The 12153-nt window shown below is 38.3% G+C and overlaps 1 protein-coding gene across 12 annotated transcripts in view; it reads left to right on the top strand.

Annotated features, from left to right (window-relative positions):
• SLIT2 (slit guidance ligand 2) overlaps window positions 1–12153 on the top strand; it is a 194515-nt gene that overhangs the window by 139140 nt on the left and 43222 nt on the right. For 7 of the 12 annotated variants that reach the window (XM_068149265.1, XM_068149267.1, XM_068149268.1 and 4 more), the window contains 9 exons: window positions 386–457; window positions 1081–1152; window positions 2034–2105; window positions 3254–3397; window positions 3527–3690; window positions 4451–4474; window positions 6789–6806; window positions 7912–8062; window positions 11885–11959. In XM_068149265.1, the coding sequence (XP_068005366.1) occupies window positions 386–457; window positions 1081–1152; window positions 2034–2105; window positions 3254–3397; window positions 3527–3690; window positions 4451–4474; window positions 6789–6806; window positions 7912–8062; window positions 11885–11959 (792 nt within the window). The remainder of the gene's footprint in view (window positions 1–385; window positions 458–1080; window positions 1153–2033; window positions 2106–3253; window positions 3398–3526; window positions 3691–4450; window positions 4475–6788; window positions 6807–7911; window positions 8063–11884; window positions 11960–12153) is intronic. The other 5 variants (XM_068149266.1, XM_068149270.1, XM_068149275.1 and 2 more) reach the window with 2 other exon arrangements.

Raw genomic sequence — 12153 nt, forward strand, 5'->3', positions numbered from 1 at the left:
TGACCTTTAACTTTATCAGGTTTTTTTACTTACTCAGATTATTTGCCTTCTGCATGCACTCAAGTACTCTGGAGAAGAGTGACCTTGCTCCTTTATAGCTTAGTCAGTACTGGAGGTCTGATGCATGTGTTTCATGGGTCCAAAAGGCTCAGGCAAGGTGAAAAAAGTCTATGAAAGACTATTGCATTTATGGAAAAAGTGAAGAGTCTTGTGCCATGGGATTCCCTGCAGTCTTCAAAATATACCTGAAAGTTGTAGCAAGATGCCAACAGTTTCCTAGTTAATGACTTTAAAACATGAACCCTACCTCTGCTGGTTTGTTATGGCTTTAGATTGCTGCTGGGCTTGGAGTTGTAAATTTTATATCATTGCTGTTCCTTTGCAGACGGTTAGAACAAAACTCAATCAAGGTCATACCTCCTGGAGCTTTCTCACCATACAAAAAACTTCGAAGAATGTATGTACCAAATAATTTGTATGAAGTTTTTCTTTTCAGATACGCATGCACACATAGAACTGGATAGCAAAAATAAGCCAAGGTCATACCAAAGAGCTGCAGCCAGTGTGTGAGCATTTGAGAATGTTTGACTGCTGCAAGATTAACTGATATGGCAACTGGATAATTAAGACATATGGCAACTTTGTCACATTAATAACTGATTTTTATGAGTGTTGAAATTAGGTAATATGCTTCTGCATAGCAGCTATATGTATCTGTAGTGAAGATTCTATAGAAAAAGAATATATTAGTGGGACAAGCCACTGTTGTTTTGTGATACCTTTGAGGCTGCCTAGTCCTATGGCCATAACAAGCACAAAATTCTTCATAATTAGGAAAAGCAAATCTGTTTGCCACTTTATTTTTTCCAGCATTTGAAAGGTCTAATTTGAAGGAAGTTATCATTTTGTTCCAGGGGACTGGCAATTTTCATTATTTTTTCCTTCATTTTTTGGCGGTGTCTCATACAAATGTTTTAATTCCTCTTTCCCTTCCATGCCTCATTCTAATTACATACTGTTGTAACATTTACTACTTTGGAAAGAGCTTGAATTAACTGAATCAAATTTCATGTATTTCAGTGACCTGAGCAATAACCAGATCTCTGAAGCAGCTCCAGATGCATTCCAGGGTTTACGTTCACTCAATTCACTGTAGGTATCTGCTTGAACTGTAAAACAAAAGAAGCTAATTTCTCATATTCTTACAGTGAATTTTCATACAAATCTGATCAATTCTGAAAGCTGTACAAATAATTTCAGAATATTAGAATGATAATTTAGTATTGTGTCACAGCTGGCCACAAAAACCCATTAAAATGTATGGGTATTTTTATAAGGGCATTCATGGCAGGGACTTGAACAAAATCAAACTATAGCTATTTAGCCTGGAGAAAAGGAGGCAGGAGGCTGAGGGGAGACATCATCACTCTACAATTGCCTGAAAGGAGATGGTAGTTAGACAGGTGTTAGTTTCATCTCCCAAGTAACAAGCAATAGGACAAGAGGAAATGGCATCAATTTGCACCAGGGAAAGTTTAGATTGGATATTAGGAGAAATTTCTTCCCCCAAAGGGCTGTCAAGCCCTGAAAGAGGCTGCACGGGGAACTGGTCAAGTCCCCATCCCTGGAGGTATTTATAAGACATGTAGCTGTGATGCTGAGGGACATGGTTTAGTGGTGGACTTGGTAGTGCTAGGTTTACAGCTGGACTCAATGATCTTAAAGATCTTTTCCAACCTGAACGATTCTATTTCCTTTGTTCCTCAGTTAGTCATTCTTGCAAACAGCAAATCTGCTTACCAAGGCCCCTTGGTAAGGATGTAAACAGTGAGGTGCTGATTCTGCTCAGAGCTGTTTGAGCAACATGTTCAATCCTGTTACCTCACAGGACCAGAAGCATCTTGTAACTATCAAATTGTTGCTGTCAAATACCCTCCAAGAAAATGAAGCATTCCGTGTTTTGGAAGTCAAAATCGCATTGTTTATGCCCTTCATGATGGCAGCTTCATTTGCTTTATTATTTCTTGATACAGTGTCCTCTATGGCAATAAAATTACAGAACTTCCAAAAGGCCTGTTTGAAGGACTCTTTTCTCTGCAATTGCTGTGAGTATGTTCTTAATATTTGTTTTATTTTGGGCTAGCTCAGAAGGGTAAACATGATGAGAGATTCATGCCTGGAGAAGGACTGGCAGGAAATCCTGTAGGTAAGGTCAGACCATAAGAAAACCAAATTAATGCTAAAGCTGAAGGAGGCAAGACAGTTGTAGGCCAGCTTGCCATTCATTCACAAATTTTGTCATATCTCAATTAATGGCTCAGCCTAAAATGATTAAAATTGAACTGTTCTCTTGTGTGGAATGTAAAAGAAAACTAGAGACCACTCTGAGTTTCTGTTTACTCTAGATTAAAAAGTAAAATATCTGCAGCATGATATATTTTGCATGGATAATACATTTCAGTCTAAGAAATGTTTACTTGTATAGTGAAACTTTTTATCAGAACATTAGTTTTCAAATCCACCCTTCCATTCTGTGTCTCTCTGGAAATCGTGAAGGCAAAAAAGAGAGAAAATTTGGTTACGAAAATGCATCCAGCTGAATGACATTTTGTTGTTTTGTTCTCTTCAAAAGCATGGAGGAGTTGATTTAGATTGGCTTGTTTGCTTCAACTTTAGAAGTCTGGGAGGTGCAGGGAAGAAAAGGTTCCCTTTCAAGATGGAAAGGAAAAAGGATCCAAGACAGATTTGGATGTATTCCATGCCACCGGTTTTTACTACAACTCTGTTAATGCGGCAGCATGCTGATTAGTAACATATAATTAAAAGTGCCACTGCACATCTCTTCCAGCTAATGAACACAGTGTTCAGTTCCTTTTTTGTTTGTTTATTTATCTGGCAAGAGGAACTAGTTTTCCTTGCAGATACTTTGATTTTTTATTTTAATGTGTAAAGCTTGTTTCTTTGCAGAGACAAATACCATGCACACGTCCTACCAGCCCTTGTAGGAAATGGGATTGCATCTAATTAAACTCACACATTTCAACTCCAACATTGCAAATACTTAGGAATGATTTCCAAACACCTAAGGTATTTCAATTCACTGAAATGCCTTGTGTCACTGCCAGTTAATATTTGTTACTGCATCTCTTCTTCTGGTTGCAAATGTACACAAAGGATTATCTGTGAAAACTGCTGAAGCTGCAGCAACACCAAACAGATTCTGTCAATTTTATCATTGTCTTCCATTGAACAGATTATTGAATGCCAACAAGATCAACTGCCTGCGAGTTGATGCTTTTCAAGATCTGCACAACCTGAATCTTCTTTCTCTGTATGACAACAAGCTCCAGACAATTGCAAAAGGCACCTTCTCACCCCTGCGTGCCATCCAGACCTTGTATGTATGCTCTTGTTTATGGGTGTCTGTAGTGTGATTTCTTATTCTGCAGTCTACTAAAAATAACAGGAACTGCTGAGACCAGAGGGAAATAATGTGTGAAATTATCATTCTTTTTCCTCATGAAAGGCATTTGGCTCAGAACCCGTTTATCTGTGACTGCCATCTGAAGTGGCTGGCGGATTATCTTCATACAAACCCCATTGAGACCAGCGGTGCCCGCTGCACCAGCCCCCGCCGTCTGGCAAACAAAAGGATTGGCCAGATCAAAAGCAAGAAATTCCGCTGCTCAGGTAATTTTCTTAGTTCAGCAGCTACCTTTCTTTTGTGGGCAAAACCAGTGGTTGTAGAAGTTCAAATGAAGGCAGCTGGCTTTCTGTGGAATTATTGAACATTGCAGAATCTTTTTGAGTTCTTTGACTGAAGAGGGGGAAGTCCTGGAAGTCATAGACTGTTGGATCAGGGAATATTACTATAGTTAAAACCTTTGGCTCTATTTTTGGATAGCATAACAAAAGAAATGCAATATATAATACTTCAGAATGAAATGCTTAAGTTACTCACTATGAGTATCACCCACATTAATTATTTTGTAATATTTCCACAAGGCTCTGGAGTACTTGAAAGACCTAAAAATTTCTAGCTCAATATAGAGACATGACACATTCATTTTACACAGGGACCTTACCTCATACTCAAATTTACTGGTTTCTTTTTGGTTTTTCCTAATCTTACTCCATTTCCTACTTACATTTCTCTAAATCCTAACTTCTGTCATATGGTATCCAGCTGTTCCAGGTGCATTTCACATTCTACAGTATATTCAGTCTCCAGTGCAAATACCAGATGAGAGCCGTTTGTAGCCCGTGTTCCGGATGCATTTATGACTACTCGTGCAGTTGTTTATCAGCTCTTGTTGTGAATACACATTTTTCCACTTAATTATCTGTAGTTAACTGTAGTCCATACTTAATCTAATAAAACTCATTCTTTGCTTGCTGACATTCAGGTGCATCTTCTATTTTTTTTCCCCCCCTTTTTCTCTTCATTTAGCTAAAGAACAGTATTTCATTCCAGGTAGGTTTGGCTCTGCAGTAAGACTGACTAACTGCATATACTCTCTCCTTTTCCCCTGAAAAGCAAAGTTTGTTATAGCTTCTAGGAACCCAATGCATGTACATTAACACTAGTCAATTTCTGTAGCTAGACATAGTTTTCCCTTGTAGATTACTAGTTCTGTTTTCTGAATATAAGAGCTTAGCATGCGGCTCCATTTCCTTTTTGTTTCACAAATTTGCACACAGCCTATGAGAATTATACCTCTTGAATTCTACCCTAAATTATTTAGAAGGTTGCACCTGCCAGTTCTTGTTTCAGTTGACACCTTTACTTACCTTGCACCTTGCCCTTCTGCTGCTACTGTTTTTAAAAGGTAGCTCCTGAGCTGCTTTTAAACACAGGAAACCACACTAACATCAAAGAGCTAGTAAAACTTTAACAAATGTTTTACAAATGAGTATTTTCTTGCCTTGCTTTCATGCTCTGTGCTAGCTGCTGCTGCTGCTTGCTGACCCTTCTTTGTGTTTACAAAATCACAGTGCAATGCTCGGAAAAGAAAGCTGATATTCTTCATTAAAGGCATTCACGGTCACATGCACACAATGACTCAGAAATGGTTTCCATGAAAGAAAACATGGCTTTAGAGTTGAGTGGGAAACAGCAGTTTATACACTGCTTTAAGCTACAAGAAGTCTGTGTTGTTTTCACCAAAGATTTGCTGGTGTTGGCCCTAGCTCTTTGAAATCTGTTTGTTTCTTTTATTATGCCTTGCTTGTCAAGTGTGTGCACTGATTTCTTAATAGACAAAAAAACCCATGATGCACTAATATTATCTTCCTAACAGATCATAAATGATTGATTGATTGGCAAAATAAACAGGAGAATGATGAATCTCTTGATGTATTGCAGTATGTAATTTGCAAACAGGGATTTCTACCATAGTTTAAGATGTAGAGAAACATCTACAGTAATTGTTTATGGCCCCGTGCACTTGTCCTCTCAAGTACTACAGGTATATTTTCACTCTGCAGTTGTCTTTTTCTTTTGTTTAACAGCTCTTTCAATGCTGGGTGATGTATCACTTAAATTTGCAGCAATCAGGAAATTCTTCATTCCCTCACACTGATATGTTGCTTTGAATATGAAGAAAAGACAAAACCAAATACAAAACAAGGCAGCAATTTATCAGCATTGGCAGCCACAAAAGTGCTTTTTAAAGCAGCATAAAACAGAGGGGGATTCAATTTCTCAAACCTGTAGTACCACTCGATTGCTTAATGAGTAGAACAGCTGTATTCCTGCCACAGAGTGACTTCTACTCAACCTTGCCAGCACAACTTTTGTCTCTTGGGTTAGAAATGTTTTTTTGCCAGCAAATATCTTCACAGCCTCTTTATAATATGGCCACACAGGCAGTTGGAAGTTTGTTTCTGTGCCCTTTAATAATGCTAGTCTGGAGGGGAAAAAAAGCAAAAAGGAAGGAAAAAAAGAAAACTAATTTAATCAAAAAGTGATACAGCCTTGCTTCCTGAAATACAGCTTCTGTGCTTGCTTTTTCTATCAGATTAGCAGGGAGATGCTGCATAAAGTTATTTTAATTGTTGTAGACCTTGTCCCTGAATATTTTAGTTGTTCAGAAAGCTAACAGGAAGAAGGGAAAAACAAATTATGCATAGCTCTCCTTATTGATGATTTCCTAGTTCTAAACCCACTTTTTAACAGCTCAGTAGATACAGTACAGTTATTAGCATTTCTTTAAAGTACAAAAATGTGTCTGAAGACACTAGGAATTCTTAGTAGAATATCAATGACTCCATTTGGGAGACTGAAGTTGTACAAGTACTAAATCATTCATTTGAAAAGATATGGTTTGTCTGCTAGATCACAGAAATAATCCATGTAGCTCTATCACCTGTATGACTTAACCATTTGCCAACGCTCGGTAACAACAGTATGTGACGACTGGTGGGATTTTAGTGTCCTCCCCAGAGGAATTTGCTATTCCTATTTCTTTTGTTTATTGAAGTTTTAAGTGGCATAACATATCTGTATGTTCAAAGGAGCAGCTTTGAAAGAATACATTCAAAATAGTGAAGAATAATGCATAGGAGGATTTCTCATCCTGTTTGAAATCTGTAATTAACCCAAATATTTTCTCACTTCAATGCCACTTAAAAAAATTCTTCATTCTCTCTGCTGAAGTTGGTACTCCTTAGCAATATCTTCTAATCAGACTAAAGTTGAGTAGAGAACATGAGAGCTTAGTTCATGTTTTGTCTTAATTGGGATTACTCTGTCTTTCTTTCCTTCTTGGCTATCTTTACTTTTGCAGGAGTTCACCATTTTGGCTGTAAGTAAAGTTCAGTGTCTGAGCTAAATCACAATGTACCTCCCAGCCCTGATGCACCTTCTGCTAGTCTCAGTCTTTTCACCTTTGTCCAAGAAGAACCCACCAGGTCCTTTCAGCTTCTCTTTGTTTTCTTTGTCACCCACCCCCAGTTCCTTACTGGATGTTTTCTCCTGATATGTTTAGGACGTTTTCTTTGACTGACTCTGGGAAATGGTGGAGGAAACTTTCAATGTGGTTCTTTTGTTTGGTTTTGTTTTGTTTTGCTTTTTATTTAATCTGTGACAGTAATACTGTTACTGTGACACTGGACATTCAGTAACAAGAATGCCATGTCATGTAAGCAAGTATTAAACTTCAGATGCTTTTGTAAGTTACACTACTCCTTCCTCTTTTCCCTTGCTCTTATCCTTGGCCTAGTGGATGCAGTTTTGATAACGTAGCGAGATTTTCTGTTGTGCTTGATCTAACCATGTGGTTGTGAGGTATGAGTAAAACATGGTTCTGTCAAGCACCATGGAACGTCACGCAGCTTTCTACAGCATGGCAAGCTGCTGAGGCTTAAGTCAGGATCACACAGATTTGAAATTCAAGCTGAAATCAGGGCTTTCAATCTTGTGTTTCAGATGATGTGGAGTATCAGGACTATTTAAAAAAAAAAAAAGCACAAAAAATCACAGAGGGGAATGAAGTCCAGTCAACAGTGCAAATTGTCAGCAAGAGAAAGGGTGGCTTTCAGGATCTGTTTATTCGTGATACAGAGAAAGAAAATAAATTTTCAAAGAATCAGTGGCACTTGTGTGATTAGCTGAAAACAAGGCTAGCTTGGCTGACAGCACAATCAGCAGAAAGTACAGCTGTGAAAAGCTCAAGTTAATGTATCCTGTTATGTGAAGTTGGTCACAGTTTCTTTTTCCAGCACATCTTAAGCCCCTATATTTAACCCTCTCTTGAAGCCCTTGTGTCTGTTCAGTATCACAAAGTTTATCATACATTACCCAAGTTGCCCACCCGTTATCTGCATTGCAGACATCTTTTCCACCTTCTCCCAAGAAGCTGATCTTATACTTTGACTCAGTATCTGCATTTTGACTTCACTCTTCCATAGGCACTGAAGATTACAGATCCAAATTAAGTGGAGACTGCTTTGCAGATTTGGCTTGCCCTGAGAAATGTCGCTGTGAAGGGACCACAGTGGACTGCTCCAATCAGAAACTCAACAAAATTCCTGATCACATCCCGCAGTACACAGCAGAGCTGTAAGTTGAACCCCATCATAACTCACTCTTTGCTTATGGAAAAGCTGATCAACATTTTCAAATGCAAAACCATAGCATTACTCTTTTGAACAATGAAATGTAAATTTCTGTCCTGCACTTCAAAGGACTGGGTATTGATGGAGATTAATTATGAATCGTGTCAGTATCGTGATGACTGAAATACTTATGCTAAACAGATAAAGGTTTTAGTTCTCCAGGACAGGGGCTACCCACTTTGATTGTTGTTTTTTTTTTTAAGACTGGGGTTTATTTTGCTTTTTATTTTACCCTCCAAAGCAAGCATGACATCCCATAACCAGAGGTCTGTCCCAGGAAGTGCTACCTACATGTATAGTAAAACAGAACTGATGCTTCTCAATGCAAAGCACGCATTATCTGTGTCAGGCAGGAGACCAGAGGAAGATAAAGCAGACAAACTAGACAGACTTGGCTTAAAAAGAGATAATAATATAATGAACAGAGATGAGCAGAAAAGAAGTCACAGATGATTACTTGCTTAATAAGTGCCATATGGGAATGATTTGTAGGCATTACAACTGAAGTGGTCTTCAAGGAGAGACTGAAAGATAAAATTCAGATGGCTTTACAAGGTTTTCCCATGTGCAAAGTATGGTATGAAAGGGAATGCAGAGATGCTTGAAGGATCAGCAAAAGGCAGGAGATAAAAGTGGCTGTCATGGATGGAGCAAAGGAAGGAGAGAACAGCTTTTTTTCCTAGGAGATTCAGTTTAAAGAACAAGGCAGAATGTTGAGGGACAAAAAAGAGGGACTTTGATTTGATGTAGTGAAGTAGGAACAGAGATGTGGAGACAAGAGTACTGTGATCAAGTTGTGACCCACAAAGGTGAGATGAGCAGAAGCAGGGCACATCTCTTAGAAGGTAATGGGTCTGCAGCTGGCATCAAAGCAACAGTGCAGCAGTGAAGGTCTGAAATTATGAGACCATGCTGAAGTGTTTTGAGTATGTGGACAAGAAAAGGAGCCTGAAACTGAAATACTGTGTAAATATGTCTGCCTCTGAGTTGTGTGAAGGAGTTGAACTTAGTGATGGTCAAATTACAGATATAAGTGGTAATTCCAGTTGAGCCCAGAATGATTCCTAGCAGGATTCATGTTTAATTCTGCCTGCTCCAAAGAAATAATAATGTAGTATTTAATTGTTGTATTTAATATTCATTTATTTACATGTGGAAGATAAACTGTCAAGTGCTTTCTTTGCCTAATTATGATTCATAGATATTAAATTCAGAAGAAACAATTAAATCATCAAGACTCATCTGCTGTGTATCCTAAACTCTGAAATTTCAGTCAGCAAAAAAAATTCTTTGATAAAGCCATAATTCCTGTTGGGCTATAGTACTTCTTTCTGAAAACCTCAGTCTTATTTTCAGGTATGAGTGGATTAAAAATCCACTGTTTCACCCAGAGTGTTACAGAAGTTAATCAGCCCCCTTTGCTTCTACAGAAATCTTTTACAATGTGATCTCCTGCTCCCAGATGGAATCTAGCTCTCTTCAACTTCCATCATTGCTTCTTTTATATTTTTAGTCATGAAAACCCCTTTTCTATCCAGCACTTTATCCAAGTAAGATGGTCTTTAACTGTAGCAAAGTCACTATTCAACCTTCTTCTTGATAAGAGGTACAGATTGTTCTTCAAGTCAACACCTTTGCAAGTATTCTAGAGGGCATAAAGGAACCATTTTTTTAATGTCCTCTAAAAATAGAATGTGTCTAGATAAACACACTCTTCTGGTGCTTGCCTCACTGCTGCACAAGTTACAGCTCTTTCTTTTGTTTCCTTCAGTTGTTCTCAGTCTTTGATGCACTTCCTTTGTTGCTCCTCTTGAGACTTTCCAGTCTAGTTCTAGGACCAGTCTGAATTCCAGTGCACAACACTTATTGACATATGCTGGAAGAACATCTAGTTAGCTTTCCTTTTCATCCAGCAAATCTGAGATGAAGGTACTTGTTAGAGTCGAATGACTCTGATGTTTTTATAACAGCTATGAGGCAGACTGGATTATTTTGTGCAGGGTGTCGTGTGGAGCTGATACACAGCTTTGAAAAGAGCATCCATTGTGTAGATTGCACCAGTAATAATATCCCACAAAAACACTGTTCCTTCAGAGTAGCTGTTTTTAAAAGTACTTAATTGTAAGAGGTGGAAAATTTCATGAATGAGCCAAGTGTTGTTCTGTTTCTGTTTTGGCACTTGCTCATAGCCTTCCACAGAACCAGTGAAAGATTTGTCTAATTTGCGATGGAGTTATTTGAGATCAAGTACAAGCTTGTAAATGCACACCAGAAAAAAATAACCAGGTAGCTTTCTAATACACAGAAAATTCAAGAAGCCATTTGATAAATCACTCAAATGATGAAAACTTTTATAATGATTTTGCAAGAGCTGATATGATACCAGCTCCTAACAAGGCAGTTTTACTGTGGTACTAGAGTGAAAGCTGCTTGGCCAAATATTGAGCAATTCTAAGATCAGTAATCCTCAGCCACAGAAATGCCAGTGATCCATTTGGTCATTCCTTTGGCCACAACCCGTGTACTGATGGATATATCCTTGGTGATAATGCAAGGTTTGTGATGTTCCTTGTTCTTAGTGTGGCGTGTACTTTGATGCTCCACGTGTATCAAAAAACCTCCTTCTGTCTTCTCTTAGTTTGGTTCCATGCTGAAACTATTGCATTGCAGTACTTTCAGATTTACAACCTTCATTTCCCTCCGGGCTGTCATTGAGAAAGAGCAGGAAGGAGAGATGAATGAGCAGCTTTCTTGAAGTTTCTAGGTTTTGTGGTGTTTTTCTTTTCTAATCTTGTTTTGCAGTACTGCAATTCTGAAAAGCATTCTGTGTTTGTTATGCCAAATTTCATTTCACAGTGATCTTGTCAAAGGTCTCTTTTCCTTCCAATTTAAGATCTCTAACTAAAAGTTGGGCAGATTCACTTCCATAATAAAATGACTTCATTAAACTATACAAAGAATCTAATATTAATGAGAGGAAATATGCAATACTGGACCAGTGGAGGGATTTTTTGAGTTCTAGACAGTCCCCTAACCTAGCAGTTCCTAAAGACATACTATGCTGGAGCAGCCTTGATACCTGAGGCAGGAAAGACCAGTATCCAGCTAATATTTGTTGCTCATTGTGTACCTTCTTGTAGTGTTGCAAGGCAGAATTTAATGCTTCCTTACACAATATATGTATTAGGAGTAGTGGGCTGAAGATAAACCATGGTCACAGAAGTGTTTTTAAATCCTTGGGAAGACCTCTGCAGTGTGTTTCTGTCCTATTCAGAAGGAGGAGGGTGCATAAAGCAATTATTTTATTCTTGTAAATCGTGTTGTGTGAGCACCTCCAGATGTCTGGCAGACCCCACCTGATAGCCTTTAAACAACAGGAAACTAATCTTCAGTGATTTATATGCATTTCTTAAGGATTTTTATGTTGAAGTTACCATGGAATCCTTCCTTAGTTATTTTACTGTTTTTCTTCCCTCCCCCCCAAAAAACCCAAACAAAAAGTCCTCTTTTTCTCTGCAGTTATAGTTGTGTGATGTTTTGTGATCTGCTTTTGAATCTGTACATCTTAGTTATGCACAAGTTTAATGAGAATGTTCGTCCTCAGGAGCTACCAGAATTAGAAATGTCACCATGTGTGAATTGTTCTGCAGCTGACAGTTAAACACCAGCTATGGAGTTAAACCAGTCTGAGCAGCTCACTGAGTGTGGAACTTTCTGTACCAAAGCCTGACTATTTTTTGTCTGCAATCGATGTCGTTTCTTGTAGGCGACTAAACAACAACGAGTTTTCAGTCCTGGAAGCTACTGGAATCTTCAAGAAACTTCCTCAGCTGCGTAAAATGTAAGTGCAGCTTCGGTGACCTTGTCTCTTCAGGTAGCACATTAACTACACCTTTCTTACTTCTTACCTATCAATGTTTCAGTATATTAATAGAAAAAAAATCAAGAATGGTTTTAAATCAATAACTGAGGTAGGTCAGAGCTGGCAGTTCTTCTCTTTGGACTGGGCACTGCCAGAAACAACTTCTCATGGAG

Source organism: Melanerpes formicivorus, unplaced genomic scaffold, assembly GCF_026170545.1.
Source record: "Melanerpes formicivorus ecotype bairdi unplaced genomic scaffold, bMelFor1.0.p_v2 SCAF_18, whole genome shotgun sequence".
NCBI classification, from domain to species: Eukaryota; Metazoa; Chordata; class Aves; order Piciformes; family Picidae; genus Melanerpes; species Melanerpes formicivorus.